General features: G+C 35.8%; 1 protein-coding gene across 1 annotated transcript in view; it reads right to left on the reverse strand.

The window, feature by feature from the left end:
* The window catches only part of SCAMP1 (secretory carrier membrane protein 1), a 127,482-nt gene that overhangs the window by 12,454 nt on the left and 100,194 nt on the right, over window positions 1–14,834 (reverse strand). Inside the window, exons 7-8 of the mRNA XM_032847928.1 lie at window positions 11,550–11,651; window positions 8,683–8,800 (exon numbers count right to left, since the gene is read on the reverse strand). Coding sequence (XP_032703819.1) covers window positions 8,683–8,800; window positions 11,550–11,651 — 220 coding nt within the window. The remainder of the gene's footprint in view (window positions 1–8,682; window positions 8,801–11,549; window positions 11,652–14,834) is intronic.

Genomic DNA, 14,834 nt, shown 5'->3' on the forward strand with positions numbered 1-14,834 from the left:
ACTGCAGAAAATAGTTTGGTAGTTACTCAAAAAACTGATTGCTGAATTACCATTTGACCACCAAGTAATTCCTCTTAAGTATAACCCAAAAGAATTTGAAGCAAAGAGATTAACATGGGTTCCCGTGCACCAATATTCAGAGCAGCATTACTTACAATAGCCAAAAGGTGGGAACAACCCAAGTGCCCGTCCACAGATTAATAAAAGCAATACAGTATATACATGTCATGGAATATTATTCAGCTATGAAAAGGGAAGGAAATACTGATACATACAACATGATGAACCCTGAAAACTTCATGTAAGTGAAATAATCCATATACAAAAGTAAAATATCCAACAATTCCACTTATATGAAATATCTAGACTAGTCAAATTCATTGGGACAGAAAGGAGATGAGAGCTTACCACAGGCTGGTTGTAGGGGGAAATGGAGAGCAATTGCTGTATGACTGCTTGGCATGATAAAAAAAAGTCTTAGAAATAACGGTTACAGTTATTTATATCATACAGAAATATGAATAATTAATGCCACTGAATTGTACATTTAAAAATGATTAAAATGGCAAATTTTATATTATATATAAATACATTTTGCCACATTTTGAAAAACTAATATCAAAAACCATGAATTGTTAAATGGGTAAATTACATAATATATGATCACTGGACATGATTTGTTAAAAATTAACATATAAAGATAACTTAGATAAAATATCATATGTATAGCATTATAAATATTAGCAGAGCCAACAAATTTGAACATGCCTAAGTAAAGATGGTTTTCAATCATTTAGACATATCAATCTTGATTCAGGATCTATTAAGTACTTATAGAAAAGAATAACAAAATAAAAATAGGGAGCAATCAGAAAAAAGTGAATATACTAAGGATACCTCTTGAGGACAGGATATAAACAACTTACTCAGAGTGCCAGTTTTTCTAGGGATTCAAAGGTATCACTGTACCTACTGTGTATCCCTTGGATGAAGATAACTAGTATGTGGACCTGCATTTTAATAGGTGGTGTGAATCATCTGAAATTAATTTGTAATCAGGAAAAATTATAGTGTTGGATGATTCAGAGAAAGAGATAAAAGAAGTATACCTATTTGTGACTATAAAAAAGTGTAGTAAAATTATCAGCATTCTGTCCTAGATCCAAATAAAGCAGAAAGAAAGAAAGAAAGCAAGAAAGAAATGAAAAAGAAGAAAAGAAGAAAGAAAAGAGGGAGTGAACAATAGCAGTGCTTTCAAGGAAAGTGAAAGCATCACTTTTAATCTAAGAAGACTATTACTTAAATGTAAGGTTATAAAACACCAATTTAACGATCAATGAGACTTGTCATTATTCTGGATCAATACCCAAATTCTATAGTCTTACACAGAAGTATTTTCATAATGGGGGCACCTGGGTGGCTCAGTGGGTCGAAGCCTCTGCCTTCGGCTCAGGTCATGATCCCAGGGTCCTAGGATCGAGCCCCGCATCGGGCTCTCTGCTCAGCAGAGAGCCTGCCTCCCCCGCCCCCTGCTTGCCTCTCTGCCTACTTGTGATCTCAGTTTGTCAAATAAATAAATAAAATCTTTAATTTAAAAAAAAAAGTATTTTCGTAAGGGACAGATTGCCATTTAAAAGAAAAATTTTGAAGCATTTAGGGAAACTTGTGTGTATGTGGGTTTTTTTTTTTTTTTAAGATTTTATTTATTTGAGAGAGTAAGAGAGACAGAAAGAGAGCATGAGCAGGAGGAGTGGGAGAAGGAGAAGCAGACTCCCGATTGAGCAGGGAGCCCCATGTGGAGGTCAATCCCAGGACTCCGGGATCATGATCTGGGCTAAAAGCAGATACTTAACTGACTGATCCACCAGGCACCCTGGTAAACTTGTTTTTTTAAAGTGAAAGAAGTTTTTTCTTTTTTTGTTTTTGAAAGATTTTATTTTTTGGGACAGAGTGACAGAGAGAGAGAGAGAGAACACAAGAGCAGGTAGGGAAAGAGGCAAAAGGAGAAGCAGACTCTGAGCTGAGCAGGGACCCAAGCTGAAGGCAAATGCTTAACCAACTGAGCCACTCAAGCACCCCAAAACAAGTTTTTTCTAAAATTCTTTTGAAATGCTTAAAAAAACCACTGTTAGTAATTACTTTGTTAATGTGAACACAAATGTCTATGAACAGTTTCTTAAATTTCATCAGAAAAGTTATTCAAAAGTCCCCAAAGGAATACAAATTATGTATCATCGATTTATCTCTTCCATACTAAGTTATTCTGGCTCTTATACCAATTAAAAGAAGGAAATTTCTGGATTCCCCGCTATGACCCACTGAAAATACCTACCCCTTAGTCCAAAACTATTACTTAATTCTATTTGGTTACTAAAGAAAGAAGACCTTTTTAAAAAATAAGTAACTTCTAGAAACAATTAAAGTGAAAGTTTAAGAAATCTGTGAAAGGTAAGAGGTGAACTGTTCCCTTATCTGTGAAGAGACAGATATTCTTACATTTCAATTTTTTCAAATGTCAATTATAAAATGATACTAGGAGGAAACAAAGATACCATAGCACTCATACTGGGCACTTCAATGCTTTCTTACTCCAATTATGCAAGGCCAAATCAGAATGCCAAAAGAATTCTCAAAATTGTATTCATTATAAATTTAAATAAATATATAACCACCAAGCATGTTTAGCTGGGGCTGGAGACACAGAATAGTCTAACAAAATGCAACAATTCTAGAGTCAAATAGTGTGCATTGGGAACTTTCGGAGGGCATTAACTGTTTATGAAGAGCCTGACCCCTAGTGGCTAGCAACTATGGCTACATACACACAGAAGAAACAGCCAGTTCTTTTTCAGAGGTTTGTCTGGTGTTTTTACTGGATCTCAATTTCTATCAAAAAGTAAGAGAAATCGGGGCACCTGGGTGGCTCAGTCAGTTAAGTGTCTGCCTTCAGCTCAGGTCATGACCCTAGGGTCCGGGATCGAGCCCCATTTCAGGATCCTTGCTCAGTGGGGAGCTGCTTCTCCCTCTGACTATGCCTCTCCCCATGCTTGTGCTCCCTCTCTCTCTCAAATAAATAAATAAAATCCTTTAAAAAAAAAGAGAGAGAAATACTTGCCACTGCAAGTATGAAATCTGAGCTCAAATTATATTTTAGCTTATTATATTATCCCCATTTATTGTACTTCATAAAGTCATATAGAAAATCATCTCATCTAAATTTCTATTTCATTAGCATATGAGATTCAGAGAAGTTCAGGGACTTGTACTGTACTGACTGACAGTGAACATATATAAAAGGAGTTAACTGGTAATGTCTTCAACAATGAGGTTAAAAAAAAACCAGTCAACCAAAAAAAGCATATGCTGCACAATTCCCATACTAATACATTTATTTAGGAAGCAGTCATATTTCTTTTGAATGCCTGGCATTCAATCAGCACAGCTCTAAAACTCTTCCTTTCATGGGTTGGATCTTATAGAACTGCATACCTGGGGGAAAAGCTACCATCAAAGACTTGAGAGTGCTGCACATAGCAGTCAGTTACACAGCAGCGGGAGAATAAACACTGTCTCCACACTCTGACTGTATTAATCATCTGTGCCACACACGCCTCCATCACCCACCAGTTAAAAGTCCCTCCACATTCTTTCCTCAGCAGATCTCAGTGTGTTCTACCCTCACCTCACTACCATACCCACTTTCCAGGCTTCATTTACATCAAGAAGTCATTACTTCCCAAGTCCAGAAATCAGCCTAAAGCTCTTTCCTTTGCTCCCAACTCATACATCCAAAAGCCTATATGTATTTATACTTTGATGCTCCAGCATTATTTTAAATTCTCTGGATTCAAAGCTGAAAACAACTTGATGCCCACATATCTTCTCTCTCTCTCTCTCCATATACATATCTGGAGATATACATATAATATATACTTACATATATAATATTTATGTACATATGTATGTATGTATCTAGGCTCCATTCCCAATGTGGAGCTTGAATTCACAACCCTAAGAGTAAGAGTTGTGTGCTCTAGCAAATGACCCAGCCCGGTGCCCTGATGCCTATATTCTTCTTCCTGTACTCTCTTCTTGAATGACCCACCATCTAAAAAGTTCTGTGTAATCCTTGAGTTATCCCTCAACCTCCAATCCTAGGCCCAGGTCCAATCAATCACTACCTGCTCATTTTCCCTTGACTATAGTGACTTCACACTGCCACTTCATTAGTTCTGGCCACCATTACTCACCAGCTTCCTACCTTGTCTCCCAGACTTCATTTCTCCAAGTACCACATCCCTGCCCCACAAATGCCAAATCTATTTGAGAACACACTTTCTAAAGCTCGAATTGACCAATTCAATAACTTTCCTCTTTAAACCTCTTCTTTGGCTCACCACCACTCTGTAGAGAAAGTCCAACTTCTTAATAAGTTTTCCCAGTTTACAAGACTCTGCAGAATGTAACTTATGGACGCAGCCTCCTCTTTCCCTGTCCTCCACAAGCAACACCCTACATTTCTCCCCACCCAACTCATGCGCCAGGTTTATCTCCCATCTATTCTGAGCTATTTTTAATTCCCCCAATACACAACATTATTTCCTGCAACTAAATAAGAAAACAGTATTCCTGCTACCTGGTACCTACTTATCCTCTCCCTTCCTTTACTTATATAACTCTTGTTCATCATGCTATCTCAGCTAAGATAGTATTTTTAAAAACCTCAGGGGCGCCTGGGTGGCTCAGTCAGTTAGGCGTCTGCCTTCAGCTTGGGTCAATGATCCCAGGGCCCTAGGATCCAGACCCGTGGCAGGCTCTCTGCTCAGCGGGGAGCCTGCTTCTCCCTCTCTCTGACTGCCCCTTTCTTTCTCTCTCATAAATAAATAAAATCTTAAAAAAAAAAACCTCACTACTAAAAAGATCACCAAACTTAGGTGTCTCTCCTCTGTGATCCCTATACTTATCCCTATAAATAGCTACTAAATCAATGAACTGTGATACCTAGCCACTTGTTTCTCTTTCACGCCAAAATGTGAGTGCCTTGAGCTCATATATAATAAAGTACTTGACACATAACACATGCTCATAAATGGTTAAGAAGTGAATGGAATCTTCAACATATCACAAAACCCTCCACTGTACTCTGAACTTATTACATTTCTAGTTTAATAAAGCACCGCCAATGATACATATGGAATAATTAAAGAAATGTTCAAAGAGATGTTGTCATGGTCACGTTTCTCTGGCTGGCTATGATAGTCTACGGATCAAACACTAACCTAGATGTTGCTGTAAAGGTATTTTGTGCACGTGATTATTAATCAGATGACTTTAAGAAAATGAGAGTGTTCTGAGTTATCTGGGTAGGCCTGATCCAATCAGTTGAAAGGCTTTAAGAACAGAACTGAGGTTTCTCTGAAGAAGAAGAAATCCCACCTTGGACTGGACTTCAGCTTCTACTTGAGATTTTCAAACCCTGCCTGACTGCCTGTCTGATGGATTTTAGACTGACCAAGCAAGCTCTCACAACCACATAAGCCAATTCCTTTCAACAAATCTCTTCATTCTGTTTCTCTGATACAATACCGACTGACACAAGCATCTACTAAATAAAAGTAGACACTCAACCAGATCCTGCAATAAACTGATAAAAGGCTCAAGAAGACCAGAAAAAAAACCAGTTAATTTTAATTGAGAAAGCCCTTTGCTCTGGAACCTATGTTCTCTGTCTCACTCAATCCTCACCCCAGCATTATGGACATAGTTATTATTTCCATTCCTTCCTTCATTCAACAAACACTTCAAATGCTTATCACATGCCTATTTCTGTCAGTCACTGTTCTAGATGTAGAAATATAACCTCAAAGAAAACAGACTAGGTCTCTGCTCTCATGGAGCTTAGAGGACAGGTGATGACACTGAACCTGAGTGGTTAGAGAAGACTGCTTCAACTCACAAAGCACTAAGTCAAGGCACCAGAATTTCAACCTGAGTGTATGGTTCCAAAGCTCTTGCTCTTCTAATTCCAATGCTAAAAGACATGTTCACCCAGAGGAATCTTAACAAGCTGGGTACCCAGAATATAAGGTATATAAAGTGGCTTGTGCCCAGATGCTTCAATGAATAATGCCTACAGTACGTTGCCCAAGAAAACAGACAATGACCTAGCACACAAAATTTAAGTCCTGTAGACATGGGTAATGAGAAAGATTCTGTGAAAGAGGTATGAAGATTTGAGCTAGATCTTGAAAGAACATTCGTAGGTCTTCAACTGGCAAAGATGAAGCAACCCAGGAGTCAAGAGGCCCAGCAGGAACAAAAATGGGGACAAAGGAACATATGTGATATATATAAAGAAACTTAGAAATAGTTTGGCTAGAGGAGAAAGTCTGGATCCAGGAGTAGTAAAAGGTCACTAGTAGCCTACTTCCCACAACCACCAAAATCCCATTCCCCATCCAGTCCACTTCAAAAATCTTCAGAGTGCTGGGTTTGGGTTTTTTTTTTTTTTATATTAACATAGTAACAACAAACAAAATGGACTGAAGGAAGTTGGGAGTGTGAGTGATTTACAAAACAATTCTGGGCTAGCTGAGGCTGGGAATGGAAGGGAAGAAAAAGATGAAAAAGATTCTAAGAAATTATCTAGGAAAGTGACTTAAAAATTAACGAAAACACTGAAAAAAGCAGCCAAAGTGCTGAAATAAGTTTAAATGGAATCATCAGATAATACTTAGCATCACCAAATTCATAGTAGGTACTTAACAAATATTCCTTTTTCAAAAACAGCTTCCCTGAGATAAAATTTGCATAATAAACTATTTACCCTTTTGAAGTGTAGAATTCAATGGGGTTTAGTATTTATAGTGTTGTGAATATATCATCTATAAATCTAATTTTAGAAATTTTCATCACCACAAACAGAAATTTCCTAACCATCAGCAACCTTCTCTGCCCTAACCCTAACTGAAGGCAACAAACAATCTACTTTCTATCTCTAGAGAGTTGCCTGTTTGGGACACTTCATATAAATGAAATCATATAATATGTCTTAATAAATATTTCTTGACTACGAATCAGAACTTCTAGTAAAAGCTAGTTCTGAGAAGGAACTGACAAGTCACTGCTGCATTACTGTGAGATGATACTGATCAACCAGAGACCTAAACACTCACCTGATCAAGCAAGTAAATTTTTATGCAAAGCATTATGTCTTCCAACTCCAAGATTCTAGGTCACCCATGATAGAGAAGAGAAGGAACTTAAAAATTGAAGAAATTAAGATCTCCAAGGAAAAAGATTATATAGCACAAAGAGCAGAGACCTGATTTCTTTAAGAAGACCTGTACACAGGAGTTGGACAAAGAAATAAAGAAGAAAGAACAGCCTCAAAGGCAGGAGAATCAGAACACAGGTACAAAGACTGAGGAAGAGGAGCCACCTGTAGTGTAGAAGACTGCAGAGTTGAAGGAAAAAGGTAACTGCAAAAAGAATTTGGTAACTTTGGGAAGCTGAGTTTCTATAGTACATGTGTGCAGTTCAGAAAAGAAGTAATAGCTTTTGAGAGAAAATGAGTAGCAAAATATGGCCAGAAAGAACACAATGTAGTCTTCAGAGTTTTGAGAAGATAAAAGGCAAAGGCACAAGTGAAATATTTCAGGAGTGCAAAGTGTTCTTAAATATAAGGTACAGTTACTTCTAAGTATTCCTTGTACATATTCTCAAGTTACCAGACAGTAAAAAATAAAGAAAAACTGTTCTAAGGAATTAGCTTCTTTAAAGTGAAACCCACCAAAAGGTCTTTATCATCTTAAAACACAGGGGTTATTCCCATGGTTTCTGTATCATATAGAATCTACGTTTGAACACACGCAGAATATCAAAAATATGTATCTGAGACACAATAAAACTTTATATAAACAGGGGCGCCTGGGTGGCTCACTGGGTTAAAGCCTCTGCCTTCGGCTCAGGTCATGATCTCAGGGTCCTGGGATCGAGCCCCACATAGGGCTCTCTGCTCAACTGGGCACCTGCTTCTTCCTCTCTCTCTGCCTGCCTCTCTGCCTACTTGTGATCTCTGTCAAATAAATAAATAAAATATTTTTAAAAAACTTTATATAAACAAATGAAACCACTGATCTCTCTCTCACCCTATGTATTTATTTTTTTAAGGCTATGAAAACAGCGATGGGAATCTTATACAGAGAAATACAGCTAAGATAACTGGGCAATCACTAAAAACAAATTCATGTTATAATTCAGCCCAAATCTGTCATCAGCTTATAGTCATAATTTCATGTCTTTCAATTTTAAGTACAAACAAAACACACATTCCACACAAATTTACTTCTATGTATTAATCAGGTTAATATGCTTTATATTCAAAATAAGAAATTAGAAAAAATTTTTTAACTCCAAAAGTTTTTAAGTGAGGTTGACTATTTATCAAAAAAAACCTTGAGCTAATAGGATTTATAAATATTTCCTTTTCACAGGAAGTTAAAAATGTGATGAAGTTTTCTTTATGCTTAACTTACATTGTAAAAGGCAATCCTCAGAGAGCACAGTTGCTCAAGAAGAACAATAGAACAGCTTGAGGTTACACTGAATTAAGAGCAAAATGGGAAGATGGGAACTGAACGTGATTAAGTATAAAAATTTATAGATGTAAAATTCACTTACCTTTTTAAACATAACTAGTGAGATGACCGCTGATGCTGTGAAAAGTGCTGCTATGATTATCATCATAATTCCAACAGGAATACTTTGGTTGAGACCAGTAAGGGATGAAATCCAACCACTAAGAAGTAATTACAAAAAAAAAAAAAAAAAAAAAAAAAGAAAATGTGTGATTAGACAAGTAAGTGAATGACTGCTTTTAAAAAAAAAAAAAATAGTGGGACGCCTGGGTGGCTCAGTGGGTTAAAGCCTCTGCCTTCAGCTCAGGTCATGATCCCAGGGTCCTGGGATCAAGCCCCGCATCGGGCTCTCTGCTCAGCAGGGAGCCTGCTTCCACCTCTCTCTCTCTGCCTGCCTCTCTGCCTACTTGTGATCTCTGTCTGTCAAATAAATAAATAAAATCTTTAAAAAAAAAAAATAGTAACCAATACATTTTCAGCACTTATAAGCCAGGCAATATTCAAGTTATTCATATTAACTCACTTAATTTTCACAATTCCATAAGATAGATGCTGTTTTAAATCCTTATTTTGCAGATGAGCACCTGAGTCAGAGATACTCACTAACTTGCTCAAAGTCACACAGCTAATAAATGGCATAGTCTGAATTCAAATCCAACACTAAGTACCAGAGCCTTAAGTGTGTACCTCCAGATTTTACTTTTTTTTAAGCAAATGTGCTCATTTTTACTTTCAGTTCTTTTTAAATTCTGCTTAATTACGAAAGAAAATATTTGCGAACTGTATACCCAACCAACAATTAGCATCCAGAATATATGAAGAACTTTCAAACCTCAACGGTTAGGAAAAAAAAAAAAATTCCATTAGAAAATGGGCAAAAGACATGAAAATATGTTTCAAGGGGATATAAAGAGGCAAACAATCACAAGAAAAGAAGTTCAACATTATGAGTCATTGGAGAAATACAACTTAAAAACTTCAGTGAGCTATCACTACACATCTATCAGAATAGCTAAATTTTTAAAAATGGTAACACCAATCCTGGTCAGAATGTGGAGACTGAGTCACTCATACATTGTTGGTGGGGATGTAACCTGGCAAGGTCATTCTGAAAAACAGTTTGTTAGTTTCTTAAAAATGACTACACGTGCAACTTCCATATGAACCAACAATTATACTCTTGGGTATTTATCACAGAGAAGTGAAAGTGGATGTTCACACAAAATTTGTTCACAAATGTTTACAGAGGCTTTATTTATAATAGCCTAAAGTTAGAAACAGTCCAGAGTCCTTCAAATGGTGAATGATTAAACAAACTGTGGTACATCTACAGTTTTACTCAGGAATAAAAATGAACAAACTATTGATACACACAACAATTGAGATGAATCTCTGGAGAACTACGCCAAGCAAAAAAAAAGACAAAAATTACATACCCTATGATTCCATTTCTATAACACTCTTGAAATGACAAAATAATAGAAATGATGAACAGATTAGTGACTGCTGGGTTAAGAAGTAAATGAGGACAGGAGGAAGTGAACGTGCTATAAAAGGGCAACATGGGAGATTCTGTGGTGATGGAAAGGTTCTTTATCTTTGCTCTACGAATGTCAAGATCCTGGTTTTGACATTATACCATGGTTTTGCAAGATGTTACCAACAGGAAAAACTGGGTAAACAGTATTATTTCTTGTAACTATGTGAACCTGCAATTATCTCAAAATAAACAAATTTTTTTTATTTTTTTAAAAATCTGCTGAATCATATGAGGTCTAGGTATCTTAAAACATGTCATCCTATATGCCCCCTCACTAGCAGTCTCCTTTGCTATGAAGCCACAACACAATGTTATGCTCAATTTTAACACATTTTTCTAAATTTGTGCTAAAAAGCAAAAGAAATTACTTCAATTTCATAAGAATAAAAAAACTGGTTCTTTAACATAGGCAGTATATTTTTTAATTAAACATTTAAAACATTTCCTTTCCCTCATATGCCAAAGACTACACTATTTGAAATGAGAATGTATTTTTTTTTAGAACTAATTTAAAGTATCCATATAAATTCTCTGCATGTATGCATGACCATTAGAGGATCCACAAAGCTACCTATAGTCTGACTGCCATTCTCCACTCTGATTCAGAACTAGCACACAAAATTTAAGTCCTCTATATACTCTAGTTACATCCTTAATTTTTGTAAACACTGCAGCAAAGTTGCCTTGTACATGCTTTTGCTTATAAGAATTCAATTGTATGCAACTCAATTAAAATAAAAAAGAAGAGGGTTAATTTTAGAGATGTGTACTCTTCACCCACCATTTCATTCAAGGAATGTTTGCTCCAAAGTGTATGAAGAGAGATACTAATCTGCCATTATCTCCTAACCTGAGTGTAAATAATTTAGTTTCAGTTTCTGAGTGTCTCCCACAGAGTGAACATTGCACTGATCCCATTTTCCAAAGATAAGTGTCCATGTGCATATGTGTGTATTTGTGTGTGTATGGAAATATACGTCACAATACCTAAATAGTGCTTTACACATAATAGATACCTTTTTCCTAAAGTCCTAGAAGTTCTTTTCTCTCCCTTTCACAATCCTTGGCCCAGCTATTTGACAACTCCTCAGTATTCTTTTTACTCTTCCTCTTAGTGCCTGTTACATACACATTTCATTTAAACTAGATACAATATGCTATTTTTAAAAAATGACAACATAATTTTCAGAATGATTTGCCCAAAGGTTATGCCTTTGACATTTTTTAAATTGCATTTTTTACTATTTTCACATTTGTTTACTTTTGCTAATCTGGCTTTTCTATGTCAACTATTTTTAGGAAGCCAAAATTACGTAGAGATACTAGATAAACAGATTAAAACTAAGGTAATTAAAGTAAAAATGACTTACCAGTTGCCCCAATTGTGAAATCCTGCAGCTTGGAGTACATGAACAGCAAACTGACAAATATAGACGAAGAAGAATACAAAGAATCTGAATGAACTGTCACTCCTTTAAAAAAAAAAAAAAAAAAAAGGAGGAAAAAAGAAGAGTTGTGTCATTTTTCTCAGTAACTTTGTATTACATGAAGAAAGACATTCAAACACTGAGAAAAACAGTATTTTTAAAAAATACCACTGGCAACTATTTAAGGCTATCAAGATAATGTATGTGATCCCTTTTTCCAAATACTCAATAATATTTTAACTCGTTTTTTTGTCCTTTCACATTTCAACTATATCACAAATACCTTGGCAAAAAAGTTTTTGTTTTCTTCTAAATTATTAAACAGTTTCGTTGAGTTTAACATACAATAAACCAACTATTTAAATACACAGTTTGATAAGGTTTGACATACATGTATATATATACTCATGCATCTATTTCAATCAAAATATTAATCTCCTTGTCCACCTTGATAATCCCTCCCTTTTTATCCCACCCACTGCTTTCTGTGACTATAGTTTTCATAGTTAAGAATTCTAAGTAAATGAGATCATACAGTATATACTTTCCTGTCTGCCTTCTTTCACTCAGCACAATTATTTTGAGATTTGCTCGTTTTCTTGCAACATATCAAGAGTTTCATTCCTTTTCATTGAGTAGTAGTCTACTGTACAGATACTCCACAGCCTGTCAATTCATTCACCTACAGATAGACTGTTAGGTCATTTGTAGTTTTTTTACTATTACAAATAAAGGTGCTATTAACATTCATGTATAAGTCTTCCCATGAACATAAATTTCCTTTTCTCTCAGGTAACTACCTAAAAGTAGAATGGCTACATCACATGATAGGTATATGTTTAACTTTTTAAGAAACTGCCAAACTTTTCCAATGGGGTTATTCTATTTTATAGTCACTTTATGGCACTGTAGGAGTATGCCAGTTCCTCCACATCTCACCAACACTTGGTATGGTCAGTCCTTTAAATTGTAGCCATTCTAGGGGCACCTGGGTGGCTCAGTGTGTTAAGCCTCTGCCTTTGGCTCAGGTCATGATCTCAGGGTCCTGGGATCGAGCCCCACATCGGGCTCTCTGCTCAGTGGGGAGCCTGCTTCCACCCCACCCCCCTCCCCGCCTGCCTCTCTGCCTACTTGTGGTCTCTGTCAAATAAATAAAATCTTTTAAATAAATAAATAAATAAATAAATAAATAAATAAATAAATAAATTGTAGCCATTCTAGTAGGTATATACTACTATCTCATTTGATTTGAATTTACATTATCCTAATAGCTAACGTTGAGCACTTTTTCATTGCCTTTTGCCATCCATCTTCTGTGGTGAATTGTTAAAAATCTTTAAAAATCGTTTCCCAATGTTTTAACTGTTTTTTTTCTCTTATTGTTAGGTTTTGTGTGCTTGCATGTATCAGTCCTTTATCAGATATATGTTTGGCAGGATTTTTCTCCCAGTCTCCAGCTTATATTTTCATTCTTTGCAGAATGTCTTTTAAATAGCAAAAGTTTTGCCTTTTTATGAACTCAGATTTGTAAATTTGTTCTTTTATGGATCTTGATTTATCTGAGAAATGTTTGACAAAGCCAAGAACACAAAGATTCTTTTTCATGTTTTTCTCTAATAGCTTTATACTTTCAGTTTTTCACTTAAATCAATGTTCCTTTTTAATTTTTTAAAATGTAGTATGAGGTATGGATTAAAGTTTTTTTCTCATTTATACAGCATCATTTCTTTAAAAGACTGTCCTTTCTGCACAACATTACCACTGCATCTTTTTAAAAAATCAGTAATCTGTATATGGATGGATTTATGTCTGGATACTCTCTTCTGTCCCATTGTTCTACCTGTCTACCTCTATGTCAGTATCACACTATTATGATTACTGGGGTTTTCTATTAAGTCTTCAAATTAAGTAATGTTAGCTCTCCAAATTTCTTGTCCTTTTTCAAAGTTGTTTTGGTTATTCTAGGCTTTTACATTTCTATATGCCCTTTAGAATCATCTTATTTGATTCTATAAAACAACCTGCTGGGATTTTTATTGGAATTGCATTGCCTTTACAGATCCATTTTGAGAGAATTCATATCACAGTAATATCAAGTCTTCCCAACTATTAACAAGGTATATTTCTCCATTTATATTTTCTACACAAATGGCCAAATGACCTGCAAATAAAGACAGTTTTACTTTTTCCTTTCTAGGCTAGGTGCCTTTTCTTTCTTTTTTTTTTTTTTTCCTTGCCTCTTTATGTTGGACAGAACTTTCATTACAATGGAAGTGTTGGGAATGAACAATGTTGATCTTAGGTAGAAAGACTTAGTCTTCACTATTCAGTATTGTGTTAGCTGTTACAGCTTTTCAGAGATGCTCTTTATCAAGTTTAGAAAGTGCTCTCTTTTTTTAAAGATTTGTTTATTTTAGAGAAAGGGAGAAAGACCACACACGGGGGGGGGGGGGGGGGGGGGGGCAGAAGGAGAGGGAGAAAGAGTGTCAAGCAGACTGCATGCTGAGCACAGAGCCGACACTGGGCTTGATCCCACAATGTGAGATCAGGACCTCAGCCAAAAACAAGAGTTGGACACTTAACCAACTGCGCCACCCAGGTGCTGCTTAAGTTCTCTTTTTTCTAAGTATACTGAGTATTTTCATCATGAGTGATTGAGTGTTGTATTTTGTCAAATGTTTCTTCTACATTAAGATAATCATATGGTTTTTCTCTTTTAATTTATAATATGGTGAATTACGCTAATTAATTTTTAAATGTTAAACCAGCCTTGAATTCCTGGAAAAGCTCTACCCACTTGATTATAACATGGTATCCTTTTAACAAACTATTGCATCTGATTTGTTTGGCAAGATTTTCAACCACTCCAAATTTATTCCATTTTCTTTTCATTGCAGTGACCATTCCAACCCCGAAACACATTTTTTAAGGCCCTTTAACATTTCAACTTTCTCAGACTCAACATAAAACTGTTTCCTTCCCCAGAGATAAAAACAGAAGCCATAGAAATAAACCTCAACTTTCTTCTCCACATAATGACTTTCTAAATTTATATATACCGCCAACCTTCCTTATTGTTTATCTGTGAGGAGGCAGTATCACTCATTTCAAAATTAACACTTGCATAAAAATCTTCAGTCCATCATTTCCAGTTCCTCTGGGACACTCTCCTTCAGTAGTTACTTAACTTCTCCCCTAACATGTGTCTTCAGTTCTTCCACTAAGATC

This window comes from Lontra canadensis, unplaced genomic scaffold, assembly GCF_010015895.1.
Source record: "Lontra canadensis isolate GAN:19392208 unplaced genomic scaffold, GSC_riverotter_1.0 scaffold4, whole genome shotgun sequence".
Classification (NCBI taxonomy): Eukaryota; Metazoa; Chordata; class Mammalia; order Carnivora; family Mustelidae; genus Lontra; species Lontra canadensis.